The sequence below is a fragment of the Nerophis ophidion genome, linkage group LG24 (genome assembly GCF_033978795.1).
Source record: "Nerophis ophidion isolate RoL-2023_Sa linkage group LG24, RoL_Noph_v1.0, whole genome shotgun sequence".
NCBI classification, from domain to species: domain Eukaryota; kingdom Metazoa; phylum Chordata; class Actinopteri; order Syngnathiformes; family Syngnathidae; genus Nerophis; species Nerophis ophidion.
In genome coordinates, this window is record NC_084634.1 from 21,236,158 (window position 1) to 21,260,737 (window position 24,580).

The 24,580-nt window shown below is 39.4% G+C and overlaps 2 protein-coding genes across 4 annotated transcripts in view; one reads left to right on the top strand and one right to left on the bottom strand.

Annotated features, from left to right (window-relative positions):
* Positions 1-3,788, top strand: part of LOC133542411 (tudor domain-containing 6-like) — a 29,378-nt gene extending 25,590 nt beyond the window's left edge. Inside the window, exons 8-9 of one of the 2 annotated variants that reach the window (XM_061886497.1) lie at positions 2,190-2,244; positions 2,309-3,788. In XM_061886497.1, coding sequence (XP_061742481.1) covers positions 2,190-2,244; positions 2,309-2,379 — 126 coding nt within the window. In that variant the 3' untranslated portion in view covers positions 2,380-3,788. The remainder of the gene's footprint in view (positions 1-2,189; positions 2,245-2,308) is intronic. The other variant, XM_061886498.1, reaches the window with a different exon arrangement.
* The window catches only part of LOC133542412 (platelet-activating factor acetylhydrolase-like), a 46,494-nt gene continuing 24,469 nt past the window's right edge, over positions 2,556-24,580 (bottom strand). For both annotated transcript variants that reach the window (XM_061886499.1, XM_061886500.1), the window contains 5 exons: positions 23,278-23,391; positions 20,488-20,579; positions 11,814-11,984; positions 11,597-11,745; positions 2,556-4,950 (listed from right to left, as the gene is read on the bottom strand). In XM_061886499.1, the coding sequence (XP_061742483.1) occupies positions 4,850-4,950; positions 11,597-11,745; positions 11,814-11,984; positions 20,488-20,579; positions 23,278-23,391 (627 nt within the window). In that variant the 3' untranslated portion in view covers positions 2,556-4,849. The remainder of the gene's footprint in view (positions 4,951-11,596; positions 11,746-11,813; positions 11,985-20,487; positions 20,580-23,277; positions 23,392-24,580) is intronic.

The window sequence follows — 24,580 nt, forward strand, 5'->3', positions numbered from 1 at the left end:
CAGTGTGGGTGGCACTGGGAGCAGGTGGGTAAAGTGCTTTGCCCAAGGACACAACGGCAGTGACCAGGATGGCGGAAGCGGGAATCGAACTTGCAACCCTCAAGTTGCTGGCACGGCCACTCTACCAACCGAGCTATGCCGCCCCAACCGAGCTATGCCGCCCCAATTTGTCTAATACATGCTGATTTATCAGCTAGTTTATTAGGCACAGATCGTTACCATAAATATATCCACAGTGCATCTTTAAAGTGTTAATGGAGTACAATTATTGTATTTCATTTTGGGATAAGGCTGTATGATTAAAAAAAATTTGAAGTCCTGTTTTTCTCCGGCCGTCCTGTAACTTATTGTACAGTGCAGCTTTGAATATCATACATGATTATTCTTATTAGCAATCGAACAAAACTTTCTTTTTCAGGCCGAAAACCAATATTTGGTGGTGATGTTCATTTGTAGTAAAAGTTATTTAAACATGAATATGATGTGTCCGTAAACAATTTACTAAGGTCTGACATGTTTAGTAACTTAACCAGTGACAGTAGCCAGGCGAAGAGGGCGGTGCGCGACTGGCAACCGGGATGTGACACACTGACAGACTTTTTCAAATTGGTTACAACGGTGGAGGGCGGGACATCGAAATGAAAACCATAACAACATTTCAGGGCTGTAAATCAAATTTTGAAATGAGCATATCCCAGCTGAACTACTGTTACCAGTTATAAAGGTATTCAAAAGAATATGATTTATTAATGCCTTTTGACATATCACGGCCATTTAATGATGACTTGACATTAGGGGTGTAACGGTACACAAAAATTTCGGTTCGGTACGTACCTTGGTTTAGTGGTCACGGTTCGGTTAATTTTCGGTACAGTAAGAAAACAATATGTAAATTTTTTGGTTATTTATTTACCAAATTTATAAAAAATGGCATAACATACATATACACACAGGGCCCGTTGGCAGAGTTAATGAAGTCAACATATATAAAATAAAAACTAAATAAGATAAGGCTCAGAATGGTTTCTTAACAAAAGCTTTCTTTATATAAAGTGCTTTTTTTGATTGATTGATTGAGACTTTTATTATTGGGGCTGCATAGCTCGGTTGGTAGAGTGTCCGTGCCAGCAACTTGAGGGCTGCAGGTTCGATTCCCGCTTCCGCCATCCTAGTCACTGCCGTTGTGTCCTTGGGCAAGACACTTTACCCACCTGCTCCCAGTGCCACCCACACTGGTTTAAATGTAATTTAGATAGTGGGTTTCACTATGTAAAGCGCTTTGAGTCACGAGAGAAAAGCGTTATATAAATATAATTCATTCATTCATTCATTAGTAAATTGCACAGTACAGTACATGTTCCGTACGATTAACCACTAAATGGTAACACCCCAATAAGTCAAGGTCCACGTTAATCAACATTAAACTGCCTCCAGTTGTTGCTCAGATGAAATAAAATGACAAAACTTTTCTTATACATATAAAAAGTGCAACATTAAACAATTTCAAGTCAACTCAGCCTCAGATTAACTTTTCCGTCCTCCATTGTTGTATCGCACCGCGAAGCAGAAGTGTTCCCAAAGGGGAGATGTTAACGAGGCAGGAGAGTCTTCCAGCTCTGGCTTTTACATGTTGTCCTAGCCCGGTCGCTGCTATCCTGCCGTGTGTTGTGCCTCGCTCTGCATTGTTTACACAACGTGCGGTGCGCTACCTAATATGTCCGTGTGGAAACTTGTTCGGTACACCTCCGAACCGAACCGAAACCCCTGTACCGAAAAAGGTTCAATGCAAATACACGTACCGTTACACCCCTACTTGACATTAAATTTCTACATTTGGCACCTTTAAGTTATTTTGTCCGTGCCATATTACTTTGTTTATTACACTTGTGTTGCTTTCATGTGCACATTCAATTTCTACAAAATTTTATTGGTTCACGAAACCATGTTCTTATCTACAATGTTTCTTCTACAAAGGAAACCATGTTGATTGTGTTGTTCCAATAAAACTTGTTTAAAAGATTTCACTATACATAAATACTTTTTGAAAGTTTTGAGCACATTTAAAAATACATCGCTAATAATGATAACTGTGATGATAAACTTTCATACCGTGACGTCCCGAATTATTACTCCATAGACTTTAGCCCACATTACTTCAATTTGCTTTTTTCCTCCTCCCCGTTTCCTAGGATTGCAGCAGCAGAATGACCATGGAACTTTTTTCCTCTGCAGATGACGGCTCGGGTAAGTGTTGGAATACATTTTATTTCACTGCTTTGGAACCTGATCTTCTCATGCGCTAAATCAGACGCTTGCCTGTCAAACATCATCCATTTGTCTCTGGTCGTCAACGAAGGATGCGAAGACGGCAGGCGCTGAACAAGATGGATGTTTGTCTGCGTTCAAGTTAAGTCCAAACACGTGTTGAGTTTGTCCTCGTATTGTTATATTGTTCAGCATCTCGATAAAAGGGTGTAGTGTCGCAAACACTTAATATCTTCAAACTTTGCTATGATTCGTTTGTTAAATATCAAAAAAGACCATTTTTGGTGTCATTCTGGAGTTTTTCGTGCACTTTTGGTTTATTGTGTCACAGTAAAGGTTGTTACAAATCTGCTCGCATTGAACGCCTCCTTTATTAGCGCGTAGAAAAAAAACAAATGTGGGAATGAAGGCAAATAACTACATTCTGAGTTGGCTTACATTTTCAACTGAGTCTTTGATCCAGGAGCTAACGTCAGTCACAGAAGTACAATACTACATCACAATCATATCAGAAATTGATGGTAATAATCACAATTAAATAAGTTTAAACCAGGGGTGCCCAAACGTTTTCCATTGAAGGCTACAGACTGACAAATCAAGATATGCGGAAGCCATTTTGATTCTTTTCACCTTCAAAGAAGAAGAAAATGCTAATTTGGTAAAAAAATTTGCATAGATGCTGAAAAACTACATCTGAACAAAAATGCTAACAAGTAGCCTGCTGGCCAGATGGCATCATGTAACATAAAATATATGCTAAAAAAGACAGCATGCTCACAGTATTATGCTAATGTTTACAGTTAACATTAGTGAAATACCAAAATATATGAAATTAAAGTATATGCCTGTTAAATTAGCCACAAAAGCGAGCACACTTATTTTCGCATGCTAAAATGCCAACTGTAACATGCATTATGTACCAAAATGTATTACTCTGAAAAGCCCTTTGAGACACTTGTGATTTAGGGCTAAATAAATAAACATTGATTGATTGATTGAAGGGTTTCACGGTGGCAGAGGGGTTAGTGCGTCTGCCTCACAATACGAAGGTCCTGCAGTCCTGGGTTCAAATCCAGGCTCTGGATCTTTCTGTGTGGAGTTTGCATGTTCTCCCCGTGAATGCGTGGGTTCCCTCCGGGTACTCCGGCTTCCTCCCACCTCCAAAGACATGCACCTGGGGATAGGTTGATTGGCGAGACTAAATTGGCCCTAGTGTGTGAATGTGAGTGTGAATGTTGTCTGTCTATCTGTGTTGGCCCTGTGATGAGGTGGCGACTTGTCCAGGGTGTACCCTGCCTTCCGCCCGATTGTAGCTGAGATAGGCGCCAGCGCCCCCCGCGACCCCGAAAGGGAATAAGTGGTAGAAAATGGATGGATGGATGGATGATTGATTGAAAAATGTGTTTAAGATGCTAGCATGCTAACATTAGCATTTATCAAGTACCAAAATATGACTGAAGTATGTGACTACAAAACAAGCTAAAAAAAAAAAAAGCTAGCATACTAACGTTGTATTGCCAACAGGAATTCGGGCTGTGACTCTTTGGGTGTCCCACGATTCGATTCAATATCGATTCTTGGAGTCACGATTCGATAATATATAGATTTTTTCGATTCGATTAGATTCTCGATTCAAAAACGATATTTTTCTGATTCAAAAGGATTCTGTATTCATTCAATACATAGGATTTCAGCAGGATATACCCCAGTCTGCTGACATGCTAGCAGAGTAGTAGATTTTTTTTTTTTAAACTTCTATAATTGTAAAGGACAATGTTTTATCAACTGATTGCAATAATGTAAATTTGTTTTAACTATTAAACGAACCAAAAATATGACTTATTTTATCTTTGTGAAAACATTGGACACAGTGTGTTGTCAAGCTTATGAGATGCGATGCAAGTGTAAGCCACTGTGACACTATTGTTCTTTTTTATTCTTTTTATAAATGTCCAATGATAATGTCAGTGAGGGATTTTTAATCACTGCTATGCTGAATTGATACTGTTGTTGATAATATTCATTTTTGTTTCACTACTTTCGGTTTGTTCTGTGTCGTGTTTGTGTCTCCTCTCAATTGCTCTGTTTATTGCAGTTCTGAGTGTTGCTGGGTCAGGTTTGGTTTTGGAATTGGATTGCATTGTTATGGTATTGCTGTGTAGTGGTTTGTTGGATTGATTAAAAAAAATTAAAAAATCCATAAAAAAAAAAAAAAAAAAAAATCGATTCTGAATCGCACAACGTAAACTATTCGATTCGTATTCGGATCAATTTTTTCCCACACCCCTAGCAGATATCATTTGTCAATTCACAAAAATGCCTGCAAAATGAGCAAAAATCTAGCACGCTATTATTAGTTGGCTAACAAATTGGCCGCAATTTGCCCCGTGGCTGCACTTTGGACACCCCTGTTATACATGGTCAGTTATTTAAAACACACACCTACACACACACAAACACACTGTTACACTGAAAGTATTTGCAGCACAGTTCAGATGAAAAAACAGTTGGACAAAAAAGTCCATTTTGAACCCTGATTTTTAACGATGAGGTCTGCGGTACTTCATGCGGCATGTGGTGCGAGTCACATGGCCGACTGAAGCAAGGGGACGTTAGTTCCTGGGATGAGGTTTTCATCTTCTCCGTCAATCAGACGGTCCCACTGATTGAAGTCTTTTTTCAAACCTGGACAAAGAGAGACACATTTATAAACTTCATTCACACACAAAAGTGGATCCCCTGCATATTTGCGATTTACCATAACGGTCTGCAAATTCTCAATTTTGTCTGTTTTTTGTGAGAACATCTGCCCATTGATGCCATTTTTTCTTTTTACTTTAGTTGTATTTTTGAAAAAAAAAAAATATATATATGTTCCGTAAATTCTGGGCTGTAAAGCGAATTGGTATATAAGCCGCACCCAAGTTTTAGAACAAACTCATATTTTTCCATATATTAGCTGCACCGCACTCTAAGCTGCAGATACATATGTTTTGAAAATAGTTTTTTACACAAAAATATTCTGTAAATGTTTATTTACATACCTTAACTGTTTCCAAACGCTGTCTGTAACAAGGCAGTAAAACGGAGGGTTAAAAAAAAAAACAGAAGTCATCGTCAGGGATTGACTAGGTGCGAAACTAGCTCTCCAATCAGCTAAACAGACTCTATAAAAGGAGTGGTCCACTCCCGGCTAGCTCTCCAATCAGCTAAACAGACTCTATAAAAGGAGTGGTCCACTCCCGGCTAGCTCTCCAATCAGCTAAACAGACTCTATAAAAGGAGTGGTCCACTCCCGGCTAGCTCTCCAATCAGCTAAACAGACTCAACTCTACAGTGAGGTTTTGGTGAATTTACTGAGGAATTTGTGAATGTGAAACAATACAAAAAGAATGCCATTGTAAGTTAATAACACTAACAGACACTCGTAAACGTGTTAGTGTACTAGCTCATGCTAACAACGCTATCTTGATTACATTACGAAAGCACCTACAAATATGCATAAAAACACTCCTACAGACAACACGCATGGGACGCTTTAGTAAGTAAGAATTGTTTTAGTTATATTGTAAAACTTAAAAACGTCACTTGGAGTGATGAATGAAGAATCCATATGAGTAGAAACGCTACGGACGGTTTTACATCTTGTTTAAAGCAAAAACAGGAAGTACATTTTCAACCGGCAGCACCTGCAGTGAGCGGACTCGTCCAAAAGATGGCGCCACAGCACAAACAGTAACACACCTATTCAGTTTTTCTGTTGGCATATACAAAGACTATTTGTTCATTACTATTGGCAAAGAAAAACACACCTATTCAGTTTTTCTGTTGGCATATACAAAGACTATTTGTTCATTACTATTGGCAAAGAAAAAAAAAAAAGAATAAGTCAATGTGTTTTATAAGCCGCAGGGTACAAAGCGTAGGAAAAAAGTAGTGGCTTATAGTTTGGAAAATACGGTGTAGAGCAGGAAGGAAGTGGCAGTCTTCCAACTCGAATTATGCTGTGTCGACCAACATCTCAGTCGATTTACCAATCTCCCTGCTGTTTTTCTGTGTCTTTATAATAGCCTGGCTGTCGAAATGATGGCCAATCAACAACCTTGGCTGTCCCGATACAGCTCTTTCACTTCCAATATGATACCAATGTTGGAGCCTCGAGTATTGGCCGACAGTGATATTAACCCGATATGACAACAGCACAAATCATAGCACATTCTTGTATTATTCAGTAGTAGTGCTGGGCGATATATAGAGTTTTTAAGATATAGCGATATATTTTTAAACAAGATATGAATTATGAAAATATGGTAATATAGATATAATACATTTCTTGTTAAAATGACCAAACACCGCTTATTTGTTAAATTCTGGGGCTACAAAACCCCTCCCCTTTCTCTTTCCATTTCCAAGACTGCTTGCACGTATAAGAACATCCATGATTGGTTGGTTGTTTTATTATGATAAGTCACGATTGGTTAAGAGTAGGGAAAAACATTAGGGACAGGCCAATTAGAGGCAAGATAGGGCGGGTCATGGAAACAGGAAGAGAAATCACAACAGACGTCCCAAATGATAACGAGAGAGTCGGAGATGAGAAGAGGGAATTTTCAAGCGGGCGATTTATATACTTAGGTATAGAACCTTTATTTAACCAGATAAGAAACCCATTGAGATCATGATTTCTTTCACAAGGGTGACCTGGCCAAGAGGTCAACAGCACATGTCACAGAGCAGTTTCAAAAAAGTAATACATTAAGACATACAATTTAAAATACATAAAAGACAACTGTTTAAGACAACTGTAAAACAATAAAGATTTACACCTTTTAAAAACACAGGCACTGAGCAAAAGTCTCTTGCTCTCTGTCCCTCAGGACAGAACGGAAGGCTCCAAATGGAATTAGTTCAGTGAGTTTCAGTTTCGTCTGCAATGCATTCCATGCCATAGGGTTAGCAATGCCATAAGCTCTTTTGCCAAATTCAGTCCGTACATGGGGAACAGTTAAAACATACAAATTGTTAGAACGTAACGCATAAGAGCTGTTTTTTCTTTGTAACAAAGTACACAAGTATGGAGGTATTAAACCTAAAAGAGCTTTATAAATGATGGTCAGCCAATGTGTGTATCTGCGCGATAAGTCTGACTTCATATACAGTTGACAATGGTGGGTGAGACTACGACAGCCAGTAACAAATCTTAGTGCTGAGTGAAAAACAGTGTCCAAGGACTGGAGGCATTTAGATTAGGCACTAAAATAAAGCACTTCTCAATCAATTGTGGGCAAAATAGTCGCTGTCACCAATTTCTTTCTGACTTTAAGAGAGAAGCAGTTTTTATTTCTAAAAAGGAAACCAAGCTTTACCCTAAGCTTAGAGACCAAGGTGTTAATATGGGCTTCGAATGAAAGCTCCTGATCAAGAGTAAACCCCAAGTACTTGTAATTTAAGACCTGCTCTATAGGGTTTCCATTTGATGTTACAATATTTGGATTTTTTTCCAGTAGCACCCTTGAATGAGAGAAAACCATTACCTTGCTTTTATCTGTATTTAAAACCAATTTAAGATCAAATAAGCGAGCCTGGATGACATCAAAAGCAGCTTGTAAAAACTCAAAAGCCTGAGTGATGGAGGTTGAACAGCAATAGATAATGGTGTCGTCTGCATAAAAATGGTACATTGCATTTGTACTTAAAAAACTAGTGGAAGATGGTAGAGGGATTCTCTTTTTTAGATTTTTCTTTTAGCGATGTAGACGATGTCCAGGGAATCCACAACATGTCTACTGGGCCACATTCGGACAAATGTATGAGTCTGGATAAAACATTCATTTGAGTTGTTTACCACGTAAGCCTAAATCAAAACTGTTCTCCAGTTGCCATATTTGGCAGGAGAAATGCTGCCAAAAATGTATGCCGAAGTGAGGAAGATGAAAGCCGCACATTAAGTCAAGTCAGTTGGCGCTGACCAGAACCGTACGTGTGTGACAGTCCATTACATCGTCCACTGGGAATTAAAAAGTGGCTGCCTGCAAATTATTTTTTTTTATCAGCGTTTGATACATTTTGTATTATTTGCACAGCTAAGGTTATTTATTTTATGTAGAAATAATATTTTCCTATTTTATTTATGTTATGTAATTATGAGCTACTTAAACCGTTTCTTTTTTGTGCTGTAAATACCCATCTTGATTAAGTGGGTTAATAAAAGTGCCACTGACTGTTTACAGTACAGTTGTCAGTCACTTCAATTTCCGTGAATCTCGCTTAAAAATGAATATATTTATATGTATACTTTCAACCGGAAAATATATCAAGATACAGTGGGGCAAAAAAGTATTTAGTCAGCCACCGATTGTGCAAGTTCTCCCACTTAAAATGATGACAGAGGTCTGTAATTTTCATCATAGGTACACTTCAACTGTGAGAGACAATGTTAAAAAACAAAACAAAACAGGAATTCACATCGTAGGAATTATAAAGAATTTAAGTTGAGTTTATACCAAAATGGATACATGGATGATACAGCAGAGAATTGGAGAATGTTATGTGGTCAGATGAAACCAAAATAGAACTTTTTGGTATAAACTCAACTCGTCGTGTTTGGAGGAAGAAGAATCCGTAGTTGCATCCCAAGAACACCATACCTACTGTGAAGCATGGGGGTGGAAACATCATGCTTTGGGGTTGTTTTTCTGCTAAGGGGACAGGACGATTGATCCGTGTTAAGGAAAGAATGAATGGGGCCATGTATCATGACATTTTGAGCCAAAACCTCTTTTCATCAGTGAGAGCCTTGAATGGTTGACTAAATACTTATTTACCACCATAATTTACAAATAAATTATTTAAAATTCCCACAATGTGAATTCCTGGATTTTTTTTCACATCCTGTCTCTCACAGTTGAAGTGTACCTATGATGAAAATTACAGACCTCTGTCATCATTTTAAGTGGGAGAACTTGCACAATCGGTGGTTGACTAAATACTTTTTTGCCCCACTGTATATATCGAATATCGAGTTTAAGTACAAATATATCGAGATACACCTACTTTTTTGTCCATATCGCCTAGCCTTATTCAGTAGTGTGTAATGTTAGAAAAGGTTTTATTAAGTGAAATGAGTGAGAGAACAAAACCACTAACCTATTCATTATTAACCATGTGGAATAGACTAAAGCTGTCTTTAAGTTGATGTGGAGTGTATTTTTTTTCTTTGGTGACACCTAGTGGTCACAATAATTCATGAAGTTAAGCTCATGAGGCAGTAAGTTGTATACATGCAACATGTTTGTTACTGGATACTTTCCAAAACGTCTAGGAGAATTTGTATGTGTAAGTAATATGTAACTATAATTATTTGATACTTTGTTTATATTGACAAATGTGCCGTTTTATTCAATGATTATTTCCTAGTACTTCTGTGCTAATGTGTGCTTAGCTGTTGTGTAGCTGCTTGCTCCTACTGGCCTATAGCCTACCATGTTTAGCTTTTGTAAATGGCTTGTTTAAAATAGAAGAAATATTGTTCTATGATTATTACACATGTCGAGCTTGCGTGCTATTGTGTGCTTAGCTGATGTGTAGCTGCTAGCTCCCAGTGTACTCTAGCGTAGCATGTTTACCTTTTGTAAATGATTTGTTTAAAATAGAATTTCAATGATTATTTCAATGATTATTCAATGATTATTTCCTAGTACTTCTGTGCTAATGTGTGCTTAGCTGTTGTGTAGCTGCTAGCTCTTGGTGGCCTATAGCCTACCATGTTTACCTTTTGTAAATGGCTTGTTTAAAATAGAAGCAATATTGTGCAATGATTATTACTCGTGTCGAGCGTGTGTGCTATTGTGTTCTTACCTGATGTGTAGCTGCTAGCTCCCAGTAGCCTTGAGCTTAGCATGTTTACTTTTTCTAAATGATTAGTTTAAAATACAAGCAATAGTGGTCAATGATTAATACTTATTTCTAGGTTGCGTGCTATTGTGGGCTTAGCTGATGTGTAGCTGCTAGCTGCCAGTGTACTCTAGCGTAGCATGTTTACCTTTTCGTAAATGATTTGTTTAAAATATAAGCGATATTGTTCAATAATTATTTCTTATTTCCAACTTTGTTGGCTATTGTGTGCTTAGCTGATGTGTAGCTGCTAGCTCCCAGTAGCTTATAGCCGAGCATGTTTACCCTTTGTAAATGATTTGTTTAAAATACAAGCAATATTGTTCAATAACTGTTACTCATGTCTAGCTTGCGTGCTATTGTGTGCTTTGCTGATGTGTAGCTGCAAGATCCCGGTAGCCTATAGCCTAGAACAGGGGCGCTCACACTTTTTCTGCAGGCGAGCTACTTTTCAATTGACCAAGTCAAGGAGATCTACCTCATTCCCCCAAAAGGGAATAAGCGGTAGAAAATGGATGGATGGATGGATTTATTTATTTATGAAAGAGACGTTTTTGTTAAGTTAATGGTTTTTAATGATAATACAAGCATGTTTAACACACATAGATTCCTTTCTTTCATGAAGACAAGAATATAAGTTGGTGTATTTGATTCTGATGACTTGCATTGATTGGAATTAGACAGTGGTGCTGATAACGTCCGCATTTTCAAATGGAGGAAAAAAAAAAGTCCTCCTTTCTGTCCAATACCACATGAAAGTGGTTGGATTTGGCATCTCATTTGTCCAACTTGCATACTCGTTTTTAAACACTTTGTTATGAGAGTAGCATATGTGTGTGGCCCTTTAATGTCTGGCAGCAGGTGTGTGACGTCAGTGACTGTGCGGGTGGGCAAGCAAGTGAGAAAGCGGTCGCTGAGGGCGGGGGAGAAATACATTGGCATCAAACTCCGTAGCTTGCTAGCTTGTGCACGCTAGCTTTCTGAGACTCTTATTTTGTTAGCACAGGCAGGATGAAATAGGTCTTTTATGGTGAAGACAGGAACTGTGCAGTCGGTCTTTAGAGTTTTGACAGTAGGTACGGAGTCTCTAGAAATAAAATGTGTTTCTCTGCGTCCGCCCTGTTAGTGATTTTTTTCTTAAATATGAGCTCGCAGCAGCCAGCGTCATCTCACAAGATCCTCGGGTGCCAAGAATGTCAAACAACTGACGAAAGTGAAGTCTTGGTATGATTGATGATTGTTCATTTTTATGTATATTTTTTAATGCCCGGCTTGAGATCGACTGACACACCCTCCGAGATCGACCAGTCGATCGCGATCGACGTAATGCCCACCCCTGGCCTAGAACGTTTACCTTCTGTAAACGACTCGACTAAAATTGTCGTGAAGTGCGGAGTTCAGAAAAGAGGAGATCCACCGGATGGCAAACACGACTTACCAAGGTATCTTTGCAAGAAGGCTAGTGTTGCTTCGTTGGAGAGGTTGATGGCAATTTTTGGGTCGAGGTCGCCCCTCAGCCTCATCAGCTTGCCGATGCACTCTCTCGTCACAAAGGTGAAGTCAGGGAAGGATTGGTGCACGGTGCCTCTGAAAATCAAAGACAGTGGTCGGAACCAGAGAACTGTTCCCGCCAGTCGGCGTCGGCGCGCAGTTACCTGATAGTGATCATCTTCCTGCGCGCGTCGGCCGCGAGCAACGTTTCAATGCGTTTGACATTCTCAGCCCACTGGAAACCCCACGAGTTGATGAAAAAGATGGGCTGCTTTATTCCTGGGAAGGTGTCGTCCTTTAACGGCAACATCCAGGCATCCAGCGCCACGCCACACCTGACGGCCAGGCAGAGTAGGCAAGTTATTGTTCTGGTACAATTGCATAGGTGTGTCTTTGTCAGGGCTCATACGGATACAGATCATTACGCGTCAACGAGGCTGATAACTGATATTTGGAGGCAATATTGATTTGCAATGAAAGTTATTTAAAAGATTAATATTGTACGTCTGGGCATGGCTTTAAGTTGTTTTTCAACATGATCTTTTTAGGACCATCATTGATTGATTGATTGAAACTTTTATTAGTAGATTATCCAAATACGTTTTTCAACTTAAGTCGGGGTCCACGTTAATCAGTTCGTGGTACAAATATATACTATCAGCATAATACAGACAAGTTAATCATTAGCGTATATACCTTGAATTATTTACATTATTTAAAATCCGGGGGGTGGGTTGTGGAGGGGGTTGGGACGGGGGTGGTTGGGTTTGGTTGATATCAGCATACTTCAGTCATCAATCGTATTGTCAAAGCCAACAGCAGTGGTTGATGTGTAATATCCACCCGTTAGCATTGAGGTATTGTGTGGCAGAATGATTGCTGTGGATCGACTACTACCAATCAGAAATAGTCTGAGTCCCCCGCATAAGCATTCCATTCAGTTATAAACAACTGGCTTTCTGGTCACTTTCTGAGAGCAGAATGTTTCTAACTTGTGTTATTTGTTGGAGGCTAAATTGCAGTCTTTTAAAAATGGTTGAAAGGACAGTGTTGTATGCGGGAGATAAGTGGTGTCGCAGACCACCACCTCTGTTCAAAGATGGTTTTTCAACCTTGAAATAGATGGCGTCCCTCACTCCTCTTTCTTACCATCTATCCTGCCTGTCTGGAATCTGTAAATTTTTCTTAAAGGATTGTGCTTTCTCCCTGAGGTACAGGTAGACAGCAAAGTCTTGGTCTGAAGAGTTGGCCTGTCTATGCTGCCCCATGCGTGGGCTTAGTGGTTGTTTTGTTTCCCCAATATATGAATAGGTGTTATCATCATTACACTGGATAGCATACAACAGATTGTTTTTGTGGGTGTCGGGTATCCGGTCTTTAGGATGCGCCAGTCTTTGTCTCAGGGTGTTGTCTGCTTTTAAGTGTCCTGAGATGTTGTGTTGGTTAGAAATTCTTTTGAGTTTCTCAGATTGATCTGATACATATGGATTGACGATATTTTTGCATCTGTCACCGTGTTCCTCCTCAGCCTCTCTGTTCTTGTTATTTCTGGAACTCGATGCACTTTTCACAAACAACCAGCTATTAACCGCAGGCTTTGAGGGCTTCTTTCAAATTCCTATGCTCTTTCTCTTTGGCCTGTGAGCTGGTAGGAACATTATCAGATATGTGTTGTAGGGTTCTGATAACGGCCGGTTTGTGTGAATCAAAAAGTATGTATTGATCGGCGTGTGTGGGTTTTCGGTAAACCCCGACATGGAGGCTCTGTAAGTTTAATATGAGCACGAACTGATGAAGTCTACTCGGATGAGCGGCGGAACGTCTTCCAAGACAAACCAAACAGTCCAGTTGCGACCGATTGAATGACCTGAATGAATGACAACATTCATGGACATTTGGAAGTCTTTTGTGTCATAAATCAGATATATATGATAATAGCTTCAATATAGAGGCAACTTTTTCCAATCTACTGCTACTTTAAGGGACGGGCTACATTAAAATGAGGTAGCAGTCCACAATAAAATAATATTGCGGACCACAGAAAATTATAATACCAATGTGCGACGTGGTGTAAAAAAATATTTTTCAAATCAATCACAATTCCTATGCGTAACAATTCTTAGATTGATTAAAAAAATGTTTCTCTAAAATGTGTCCTTTCCAGTCAATTTATGAATAAATGTTTGGGTATAATTGTATTAAACCAAACCAAATTGATTGGAGCTGTTTATTTCATGGAGGAATATAGTTAATCATAGAACTGACGCCCAATGTTACTCATTTTTAATCGAGAATTGGTTCTGAATAGGGCTTCACGGTGGGAGAGGGGTTAGTGCGTCTGCCTCACAACACGAAGGTCCTGTGTAGTCAGGGTTCAATCCCTGGCTCGAGATCTTTCTGTGTGGAGTTTGCATGTCCTCCTCGTGAATGCGTGGGTTCCCTCCGGGTACTCCGGCTTCCTCCCACTTCCAAAGACATGCACCTGGGGATAGGTTGATTGGCAACACTAAATGGTCCCTAGTGTGTGAATGTGAGTGTGAATGTTGTCTGTCTATCTGTGTTGGCCCTGCGATGAGGTAGCGACTTGTCTAGGATATACCCCGCCTTCCGCCCGATTGTAGCTGAGATAGGCACCAGCGCCCCCCGCGACCCCAAAGGGAATAAGTGGTAGAAATTGATGGATGGGTTCTGAATAGAACCCCAAAAGGGAATAAGCGGTAGAAAATGGATGGATGGCTTCTGAATAGAATCATCACCCCAAAGAATTGAATCGAATCGTGTAGTGCCAAAAGATTCACAGCCCTAGCAGGCCATGACGTGGCAGGCCACACAAAACGACGTGGGGTGTAAGGGAAAAAATTGATTTTCGAATGAATCGCGATTTTTATGAGTAACAATTCTTATTCAGGGGTTCGGTTTAGCTCGGTTAGTAGAGTGGCCGTGCCAGCTACTTGAGGGTCGCAGGTTCGATTCCCGCTTCTGCTAACCTAGTCACTGCCGTTGTGTCTTTGGGCAAGACACTTTACCCACCTGCTCCCAGTGCCACCCACACTGGTTTGAATGTAACTTAGATATTGGGTTTCACTATGTAAAGCGCTTTGAGTCACTAGAGAAAAAGCGCTATATGAATATAATTCACTTCACTTCACTTAATCGATATATATAAAAAAAGAAAAAAATAATCCATTTCAAAGCAGATGCTTTAATTTACACAGGACGGCGATAACAATGACTTAGGTCTGGATATGAGTGTTGGATTAAATTGAAGAGGGAAGTTTGGTTGAAGCGTAAATGTGATCGATTTTGTGTGGTTCTTACCCTTTTTCGGGCTGTTTGAGTACAGCAGACACGCGGATCTATGTACTGTAGCTTTATTTTAAACAACACCTGCGTAAACAACTTGGCCATGTCCGTAACTGCGCCACAGTGTATATTCCCAGTCCTTTAACAATCGTTGTTTCTTACATATATATCCAAAGTAAAATATGAGGGTAACATGATCATAACCGGTTTGTTCAAGCATTATTTACAAGGAGCTTTAGCTAACAGACCGAACAACAACACATTGACATCACTACAATATGAAGTGTAAACAAACACTGAATATTAAGAGTATGTGAACCACTCCTACCTCGTTTACTTCTCTGGTGACCTCCTTGAAGTTTTATAATTCATCAGAAATATCAAGCAGTGAAAATGCATCAAACATGTCCAAGTGCGGGATGGTTTACCCATCATGGTTGCTAATGGATTCAAATAGGTGTCATTTTTAATTGTGTGTGGCAATTAGACATTTTTTAGGATGTCCACACAGTTCAGTGGGCAAGTTGTTTTGTATCACAAGTATTAACTTTTTTTTTTCTTTTTTTTTTTTAAATTAATCAAACCAGGGGTGGGAACAGCTGTCTAAATGGTACCGACATGACGATGTATTGCACAATTTCTCACGGTCAATGCAGTACTGGTTTATGCCTTTTAGATGGCAACACAGACAGTTGTCTCCTTACTCTGAGATGGGGACCTGCAGCGGGCCGGAATCTAAAAGCTGGTGGTCCATAGTTTGGGGACCCCTGGTCCATATCATGATATATATTGCAGCCTACTGTGCTAATGACATATGTAACAATATACTATGTGGTATATAACTGATGATAGAAACAAGTTTATACAGCAAGTAACATCAAAAGCTATGAAGTTGTCTGTTACGCATTTACAATCAGTTTATGTTGGGGTGAGAAAATCACTTCTTGTAATGCTCAAATAAAAACTAGTCCTTATTAGCAATTTGTTTAAAAAAAAAAGTCACAAAAACAGGTAAATATGTATTCCTAAATACCAGAAGCTAAATAAGCCGAGCGAATTGAAATATTATCCACATTATTCACGTCCAATTTGTGTTTAAGGCTTCTAAGCAATAATCGCCTTCTTTTGTCATAGACAATGGGTGTCCAAACTACGGCCCATGGGCCAAATGCAGCCCACTGACATGATCAATTTGGCCCGCAAGACGTCATGGCTTTAATGAAGATTATTAGGGAGATTGCATTCATTTTTATAGTCAGACAAACTTACTGCTCCTACTATGTCGCTATACTAGATGTGAATCATTTATTTGTATGACCCAATGTAAACAACCTTCCCTAGTCATGGTGCAAAAAATACAATAAAATCCAACCATCACAATATGTCAAAAAACATGGTCACACATAACACAACCTGCTCACTGAACTTTGTGGACATTAAAATCCAAATTACACCCGTTTAAATCCATTACAATGCATGATGGGGGAAAAATGCAAACCATTCTCCACACTTACCCATGTTTGGCGCATTTTAGCTGCTTGATATTTCTGATTGATTACAAAACTTTGAGGTTGTCATGCAAGTAAACATGGTTGGAGTCAAATTTTCACATACTCCTAATATCCATTTATATTAAATATGTATCCATTATTTTAATATAAAATGTATAGGTTATGTTTGTTGTTAAAATATTCAGACAGCCGCAAAAAACACTGCAAAAGTAAACTATTTAGCTTTAGCAGAGATGCTAACAGTCCCTTTTACAGACAACGTATTGTTGTGGCTAACGTTCTGCTTGTTGTTACATGAAAACACTTTATATGAAGCACTCTGCACCTTGTATGGCGAATCAAAAAAAAAACAACCTTATTTCTTTCGACTAGTTTACAGTAGAGAAGCTTCTAGTGTTGTTAGTTCATTTATTCACTTTTTTTTTTCCAAAGTGAAAGAGCACTGATCCTTATACTTACAATTAAATCTGGCCCTCTGATTTTCCTTATTGTCTTTGTACTTTTTGTCCGTATGGATGTGAACTGGTCTTATATCTGTTAAAGTTAAAGTACCAATGATTGTCACACACACACTAGGTGTGGTTAAATTCGTCCCCTGCATTTGACCTATTCCCTTGTTCTCCCCCTAGGAGGTGAGGGGAGCAGTGAGCAGCAGCGGTGCCCTGCCCGGGAATCATTTTCGGTGATTTAACCCCCAATTCCAACCCTTGATGCTGAGTGCCAAGCAGGGAGGTAAAGGGTCCCATTTCTATAGTCTTTGGTATGACTCGGCTCGGGTTTGAACTCACAACCTACCGATCTCAGGGCGCACACTCTAACCACTAGACAGGGGGCCCACTTTCCCACTACTGAGGGGCCAGGGGCCCACTCAAGTTTTATCACACACCAAAAATTATGTTGTGCTAATATAAATAAACTAAATCAATAAATAGACCAAATGAACCAATGATTTTATGACAACACATAATAATAATGAAAGTATACACTTTTAAATGCAATTTAACTTGAGTTTCTCGTATATTTAAACATTCTAATTGAATGAACACAATTTTGCACATGAATAAAAATAACCACAATCAATAAAATAGGTTCCGTCACAATAAACAAAATGGCTAAAATGATCACGGTTATCATTATTATTGAATTGAAATATTTTTTTCAAACCTGCACAGTACAACTAAACACAGTTTTTGTTTTGTTTTTTACATGTTGGCAAAGATATTTATGCGAGGCTTGAAAAGGGGTTGGATGAAGCAGCTGCTTATAATAGCCCAAACCCTCTCACTCATTCCACATTTAACATAGACAATATAATACAAGAACAATACTCTATGAACTAAACAAGAAAAACTCCAGTACACTAACAATACCATGAGACAAGACAAACAATCATTCTATTGTTGAATGCAGAGGTGTGTAGTAACGTGCTACATTTACTCCGTTACATCTACTTGAGTAACTTTTGGGATAAATTGTACTTCTAAGAGTAGTTTTAATGCAACATACTTTTAATTGAGTATATTTATAGAGAAGAAACGCTACTTTTACTCCGCTCCATTTATCTACATTCAACTCGCTACTCGCTACTGATTTTTATTGATCTGTTAATGCACGCTTTGTTTGTTTTGTTTTGTCAGACAGACCTTCAAAGTAGGATCGATCACATGCCTGCATTTCACCAATCAAATGCAGTCACTGGTGACGTTTGACTCCGTTTCACCAATCAAACAGAGCCAGGTGGTCACATGATTAACTGCACATTTTTTTTTCATTGTTTATAAACCTTTATTTATAAATTTCAACGTTTACAAACAGTTGAAAATAACAATCAAAGTAAGTACAAAAACAGTACAAAAACAGTATAAAAATACGTACAAAACAGCGCCAGGGGGTTGTAAATTCAAAGTAACTAAAATAGAATGCAAAAAAAAATATATATATATAAAATAAACAAAGTGCAAAGCCATAGGCTCACTCAATCTCAGTAAATAACTTAAATTTGGAACACAGCATCATCGTTTTCACAGCTTTTTGGTTGTTAGAGGTAGTGTGTTTTAATGTAGAGTTCTAAATCTTTTTTTAAAGGCACAAAAAACAGGTCGGGTATTGAGAAACTTACATTTATGAATATAAAACTTAGCCAATAGTGTAATGAGGTTGCAAAGGTAAAATTCTTTTAAAAAAAATTTTTCAATACAGTGTAAAACCAAATATATATTATTTAATATATATTATTGTTTTAGTTGCTTAAGATATATTCCTGGCTCTGAATTTGTTCATTGCTATTTTTATGTTGTTCTGCTTACTTGTTGCCGTCATTAAAAAAACAGGTTACTCATCAGTTACTCAGTACTTGAGTAGTTTTTTCACAACATACTTTTTACTTTTACTCAAGTAAATATTTGGGTGACTACTCATTACTTTTACATGAGTAATTAACTGTTAAAGTAACAGTACTCTTACTTGAGTACAATTTCTGGCTACTCTACCCACCTCTGGTTGAATGTGCTCCAAAAGTATTAATACACACACTAAAATCTTTAAACCTATTTGTATTTCTTTGATAACTAAAATAAACCAATATTAACAGCCTACTCAGTGGCCTAGTGGTTAGTGTCCGCCCTGAGATAGGTAGGTTGTGAGTTCAAACCCCGGCCGAGTCATACCAAAGACTGTAAAAATGGGACCCATTACCTTCCTGCTTGGCACTCAGCATCATAGGTTGGAATTGGTTTAAATCACCAAAATGATTCACTACTCCCCTCACCTCCCAGAGGGTGAACAAGGGGATGGGTCAACTGCAGAGGACAAATTTAACCACACCTAGTGTGTGTGACAATCATTGGCAGTTTAACTTAACCTAAAATTAACACAATATACTCTCTTGGCAGAGTAAATATTGTTCTGGATTCATAAGATCCATATTATTTTTATTTGTGTGTTTAAATATGTTTATCTTATTCCATTTTACATTGTAAAGGATGATCAACCATTTCACTTCCAGTTTATGTGACGTCACGTGAGTTCGCTTCCTGTGGAACGTAGTCGGTGTTTCAACGTGTGGAGTTTGTCGATCAAAAACAGCACGACCTTTGTTTCATGTGAAAACTGTACCTCTGTGTTTAGACTGTAATATGTTTGTACGCGTTTAGATTGGGGAAGTACGTCAATGTCTGTTGTTTACATGTTTACACCTAAGCTAGCTCGCGAGCTGCATTAGAATGCAGTTATGAATGACGGTTTTTCGACCATTTTAATTTCATACGGTAATACTGACCGTCAACAGTTATTCTACAACCGTGTAATAAACATGCACAAGGCGATTTATCGACAATGGAAAACGTACAGACTTCATTTTCATTTATCGTCGGTTAATTCTTGTGTAATGTTCATATTGTTATTACTCAGCCAGCCTTTGTGGGTCTGATGGACCTGTTGCATTTTGTGGCTTTTAATGCCTCACAATCAAACACTTTAATCTTTAATGTCTGTTCAGTAGCACGGAAAATTTCTCTGCCAGTTTCTGCATCCCACAGGGATTCTTCTTTTGTGTTTCTGCACCTGCGGTTCCCACACAAGATTGGAACATTGTTTGTCAACACTGTCTGCTCTCATTTTCTCGCACATTTGACCCTCTGATGTTCTGTGTACCTACACTCTGTCCTCCTCCTGTCTAGGCCTGCTGTGTGTGTTCTGATATATGTTCTTCACAGAAAATGAGCCGAAGTCAGTGAGTTTCAGTTTAAAAAAGGAATTAATTGTATTATTTTTCTTGTAATAAAAAATTAAAACGGGTCCCACAGACCCGAACACCACACAAGAATATTAGCCCCTATGCAAAGGGCTGCAATATATGTCAAGATATCTAAGTTAGGGCATATTGCCCATCGCTAGTCCCAACACACACACAAACACACACACACACACACACATAACTACACACACACATACACACACACAGACAGATAATAATAAGCAGTTTTTCAACTGAAACTCTTAAAGGAAACAATTTGGGTTTACTCACTTGAATTGAGTCTCTTTGGCTAAAGCTTCTAAGACGGTTCCTCCCCCAAAGGAATGGCCGATCACGGCTACTTTGGACAGATCCATGGAGTTCTGTATTCAGGACAGCACATGACTCGAATTAAGTACCAGCACAGGCGGCTAACACCCGCTCTGCTAGAGAATAAGAAGCAGCAGCAGGAGGGGGATCAGTGTTGCCAACTTTTTACCTTGCCGTTGTATTTAGCGAGTATTTGGCCCCTTCTAAATTGTCGTTTTCAGAAAAGCGACTGAACTTATTCCACACTTTTAGACACCAACGTGAAAGCATGTATTGCTCCTTTCCATGAGCAGCGGGTCAAAAGCCCAAGCACACAAAAGAAGCGACGGAAGTTCCTTTTTATTTCAATCTTTTTTTTTGTTGCTTTTTTCCTCAATTTCTGTCTATAAAAACAACATGTATCTGGACAGTATTCACAGCGCTTCACTTTGTTTTAGCCGTATTCCAGAGTGGAATTAATTAACTTTGTCCTAAAAATTCTACCTAAAATACCCCATAATGACAATTAAATATTTTTTGTAGTTGTTGAAAATCTTTTTATAGGCAGCACGGTGGTAGAGGGGTTACCGCGTCTGCCTCACAATACGAAGGTCTTAGGTTCAATCCTGCACTCAGGGTCTTTGTGTGGATTTTGCATGTTCTCCCCGTGACTGCGTGGGTTCCCTCCGGGTACTCTGGCTTCCTCCCACTTCCAAAGACATAGGTTGATTGGTAACACTAAATTGTTGGCCCTGCGATGAGATGGCGACTTGTCCAGGGTGTACCCTGCCTTCCGCCCGATTGTAGCTGAGATAGGCTCCAGCACCCCCCGCTGCCCCGAAAGGGATAAGCGGTAGAAAATGGATGGATGGAAATGTATTTATAAAAGAATAATAATAAGTATTCAGACCCGATGTTCAATAGTTGGTTGATGCACTTTTGGCAGCAATTACAGCTTTAATACTTGCGTAGATGTAATTTTTGTGTGTGATAAATTTGGACACATTTGTACAGTCTAGGTAGAGAACGAGACTCTGTCCCAGGTGGAGGAGTTAAAATATCTTGGGGTCTTGTTCACGAGCGAGGGAAAAATTGGAGAAGGAAGTCAATCGGAGCAGCTGGAGCAGTATTGCAGTCTCCCTGCTGCACTGTTGTGAGTAGAGATGTCCGATAATGGATTTTTTGCCGATATCAGATATTCCGATATTGTCCAACTCTTAATTACCGATTCCGATATCAACCGATACCGATATATACAGTCGTGGAATTAACACATTATTATGCCTAATTTTGTTGGGATGCCCTGCTGGATGCATTCAACAATATAACTAGGCTTTCCAAAATAAATCAAGTCAATTTATGGAAAAAAATGCCAACATGGCACTGCCATATTTATTATTGAAGTCAGAAAGTGTATTATTTTTTTAACATGCCTCATAACAGCCGCTTGGAATTTGGGACATGCTCTTCCTGAGAGAGCATGAAGAGGTTGAAGTGGGCGGGCTTTGAGGGGGGTAGGTAGTGGGGGGTGTATACTGTAGTGTCCCGGATGAGTTAGTGCTGCAAGTGGTTCTGGGTATTTGTTCTGTTGTGTTTATGTTGTGTTACGGTGCGGATGTTTTCCCGAAATATGTTTGTCATTTTTGTTTGGTGTGGGTTCACAGTGTGGCGCATATTTGAAACCATGTTAAAGTTGTTTATATGGCCACCCTCAGTGTGACCTGTATGGCTGTTGACCAAGTATGCCTTGCATTCACTTGTGTGTGTGTGAAAAGCTGTAGATACTATGTGACTGGACCGACACGCAAAGGCAGTGCCTTTAAGGTTAATTGGCGCTCTGTATTTCTCCCTATGGCCGTGTGCACAATGGCGTTTTAAAAAGTCATACATTTTACTTTTTGAAACTGATACCGATAATTTAGAAACCGATACTGATAATTTCCGATATTACATTTTTAAAGCATTTATCGGCCGATAATATCGGCAGGCCGAAATTATCGGACATCTCTAGTTGTGACGAAACGAGAGCTGAGCCAGAAGGCAAATCTCTTGGTTTTCCGAGCTATCTATATTCCTACTCTCACCTATGGTCATGAAGTCTGGGTCATGACCGAAAGAATACGTTTGCGGATACAAGCGGCCGAAAAGAGTTTCCTCAGAAGGGTGGCTGGCATCTCCCTTAGAGTAGGGTGAGAAGTTCAGTCACCCAAGAGAGACGCGGACTGGAGCCGCTGCTCCTTCGCTTGGAAAGGAGCCGGTTTAGGTGGTTCGGGCATCTCGTGCGGAAGCCTCACGAGCGTCTTCCTTGGGAGGTCCTCGTTGCACGCCCCACTGGGAGGACACCCCGCGGTAGGCCAAGGACCAGATGGGGGATTACATCTCCTCTCTGGCCTGGGAACACTTCGGGATTCCCCAGGAGGAAGTTACTAATGTTGATGCTGGAGCTGTTGTCCCCGCGACCCGATTCCGAATAAGCGGTTGAAGATGGATGGATGGATGAATGGAAATTAGCAATATTAAAAAATAAAATATTGAAAAACATTGTCATTATGGGGTCTTGTGTGTAGAATTTTGAGTACAAAATGATTTGTTCCCATTTTGGAATAAGGCTGTAACATGACGTGGAAAAAGTAAAGTGCTGCTGTTGCTTTCCAGATGCAATGTAAAACAAATGAACTGCCACAGATAGATTGCAGTCCTGTGTTTTACTTTACCTGCAGTTTACTGGTTTAAATGGATAAATACAACATAAAAGCAGAAAAGTTTCCTCACTTGCAACGTCGTCCAGTCAAACTGTGTCTGCAAAACATTTTGCACCGGCAGCCCTGAGTTGATGTCTACCAGTCTATTTAGAGCACGGATGCACTCATCGGCCCTTTGGATCACCTGGGAAAAGGACAGAAATCAAATCTTGATGCAAGCGAGGAGATTGATTAATACTATTACACATATAATGGCTGAGTGGCATAAGGCTGAAGTCACCCACAGTACACGTAGAACAGTGGAACCCTCTATTTGTAAACTTTTCCAATTACGAACTGTTAGATGGAGCTAAATATGCCTCCTTGTGCGAACCATGTCTCTGTGCATGTGCGTTCATTTTGTGTCGTACCTGCAGGCAAAAAGCAGGGCGCAGCGTTGTTGCGGCGGAGCCCTCTAAACCACTTGACGCCCCGGGCACACTAGGGATGGGCACTGTTCACATTTGAACCGATACCAGTATTCAAAGGTAAGAATTGTTGATACTTTTGTGTGTAAAGAAATATTAATTGTCTTTTTTATGACAAAATATATTTATTTCAACATTTAAAAATGACCTGATAACCGCTATCCTGTTTTTTTATTTATCTCCTTTGCAAGTATGACATTAGGTCCAAGATGTTACATCTCAGTAGTGTGTAGTTTTTTTGTTACTCCCTAAAAAGTGTTAATACTGTCAGCGTTTTACTTATTAGGCACAAGTTGTTTGATTGTAACTTCAGTTTTAATTTTCATTAACAAATTTGGAGGTGTTGAAATCGCCACGTAAAATGGCCAATGCTAATTAGGTAGCATGTCAGTAGCAAAGCCAATGTATATTAGCATCAAGCTGGCACAGTTTTTGGAAAAGTGGAGCCCTACTTAACTTGAGTTGGTGGGATTTGTAAGTCCTTGTTGATAATTGCAACATTACTAAGAGAGTAGTTTGCCTGGGCCCGCTCTCAGTGCTGCTGGAGTGATCGGCAAGTGCCGAAGTGAGTCGGCAGCCGGGCGTGACGTCACGTGCACGTGTTGGATTTAATGTGAACCGGTGCCTGGTAGAATCGGCGGGATTCGGTCAGTGCAAGAAAAGTTACCTGATTCGGTCCCCATCTCTAGTACTCTGCATTTGTTACTTTTCAGTGTGTGCTGTTTTTTCCCCCGTGTTTTTTCGTCTTTTGGCAAGTTTTGGCATTTTTTTTTAACACAATACAAATCCCAAAAGACAACAGACCAGCGCAGAAAGAAAAAGGGAATCGCTGTGGAGTTAAAAAGAAAAGGAAAATAGACTTATCGTAAATTCCGAACTGTAGGCCGATGCTATTTTCCTGCTCTT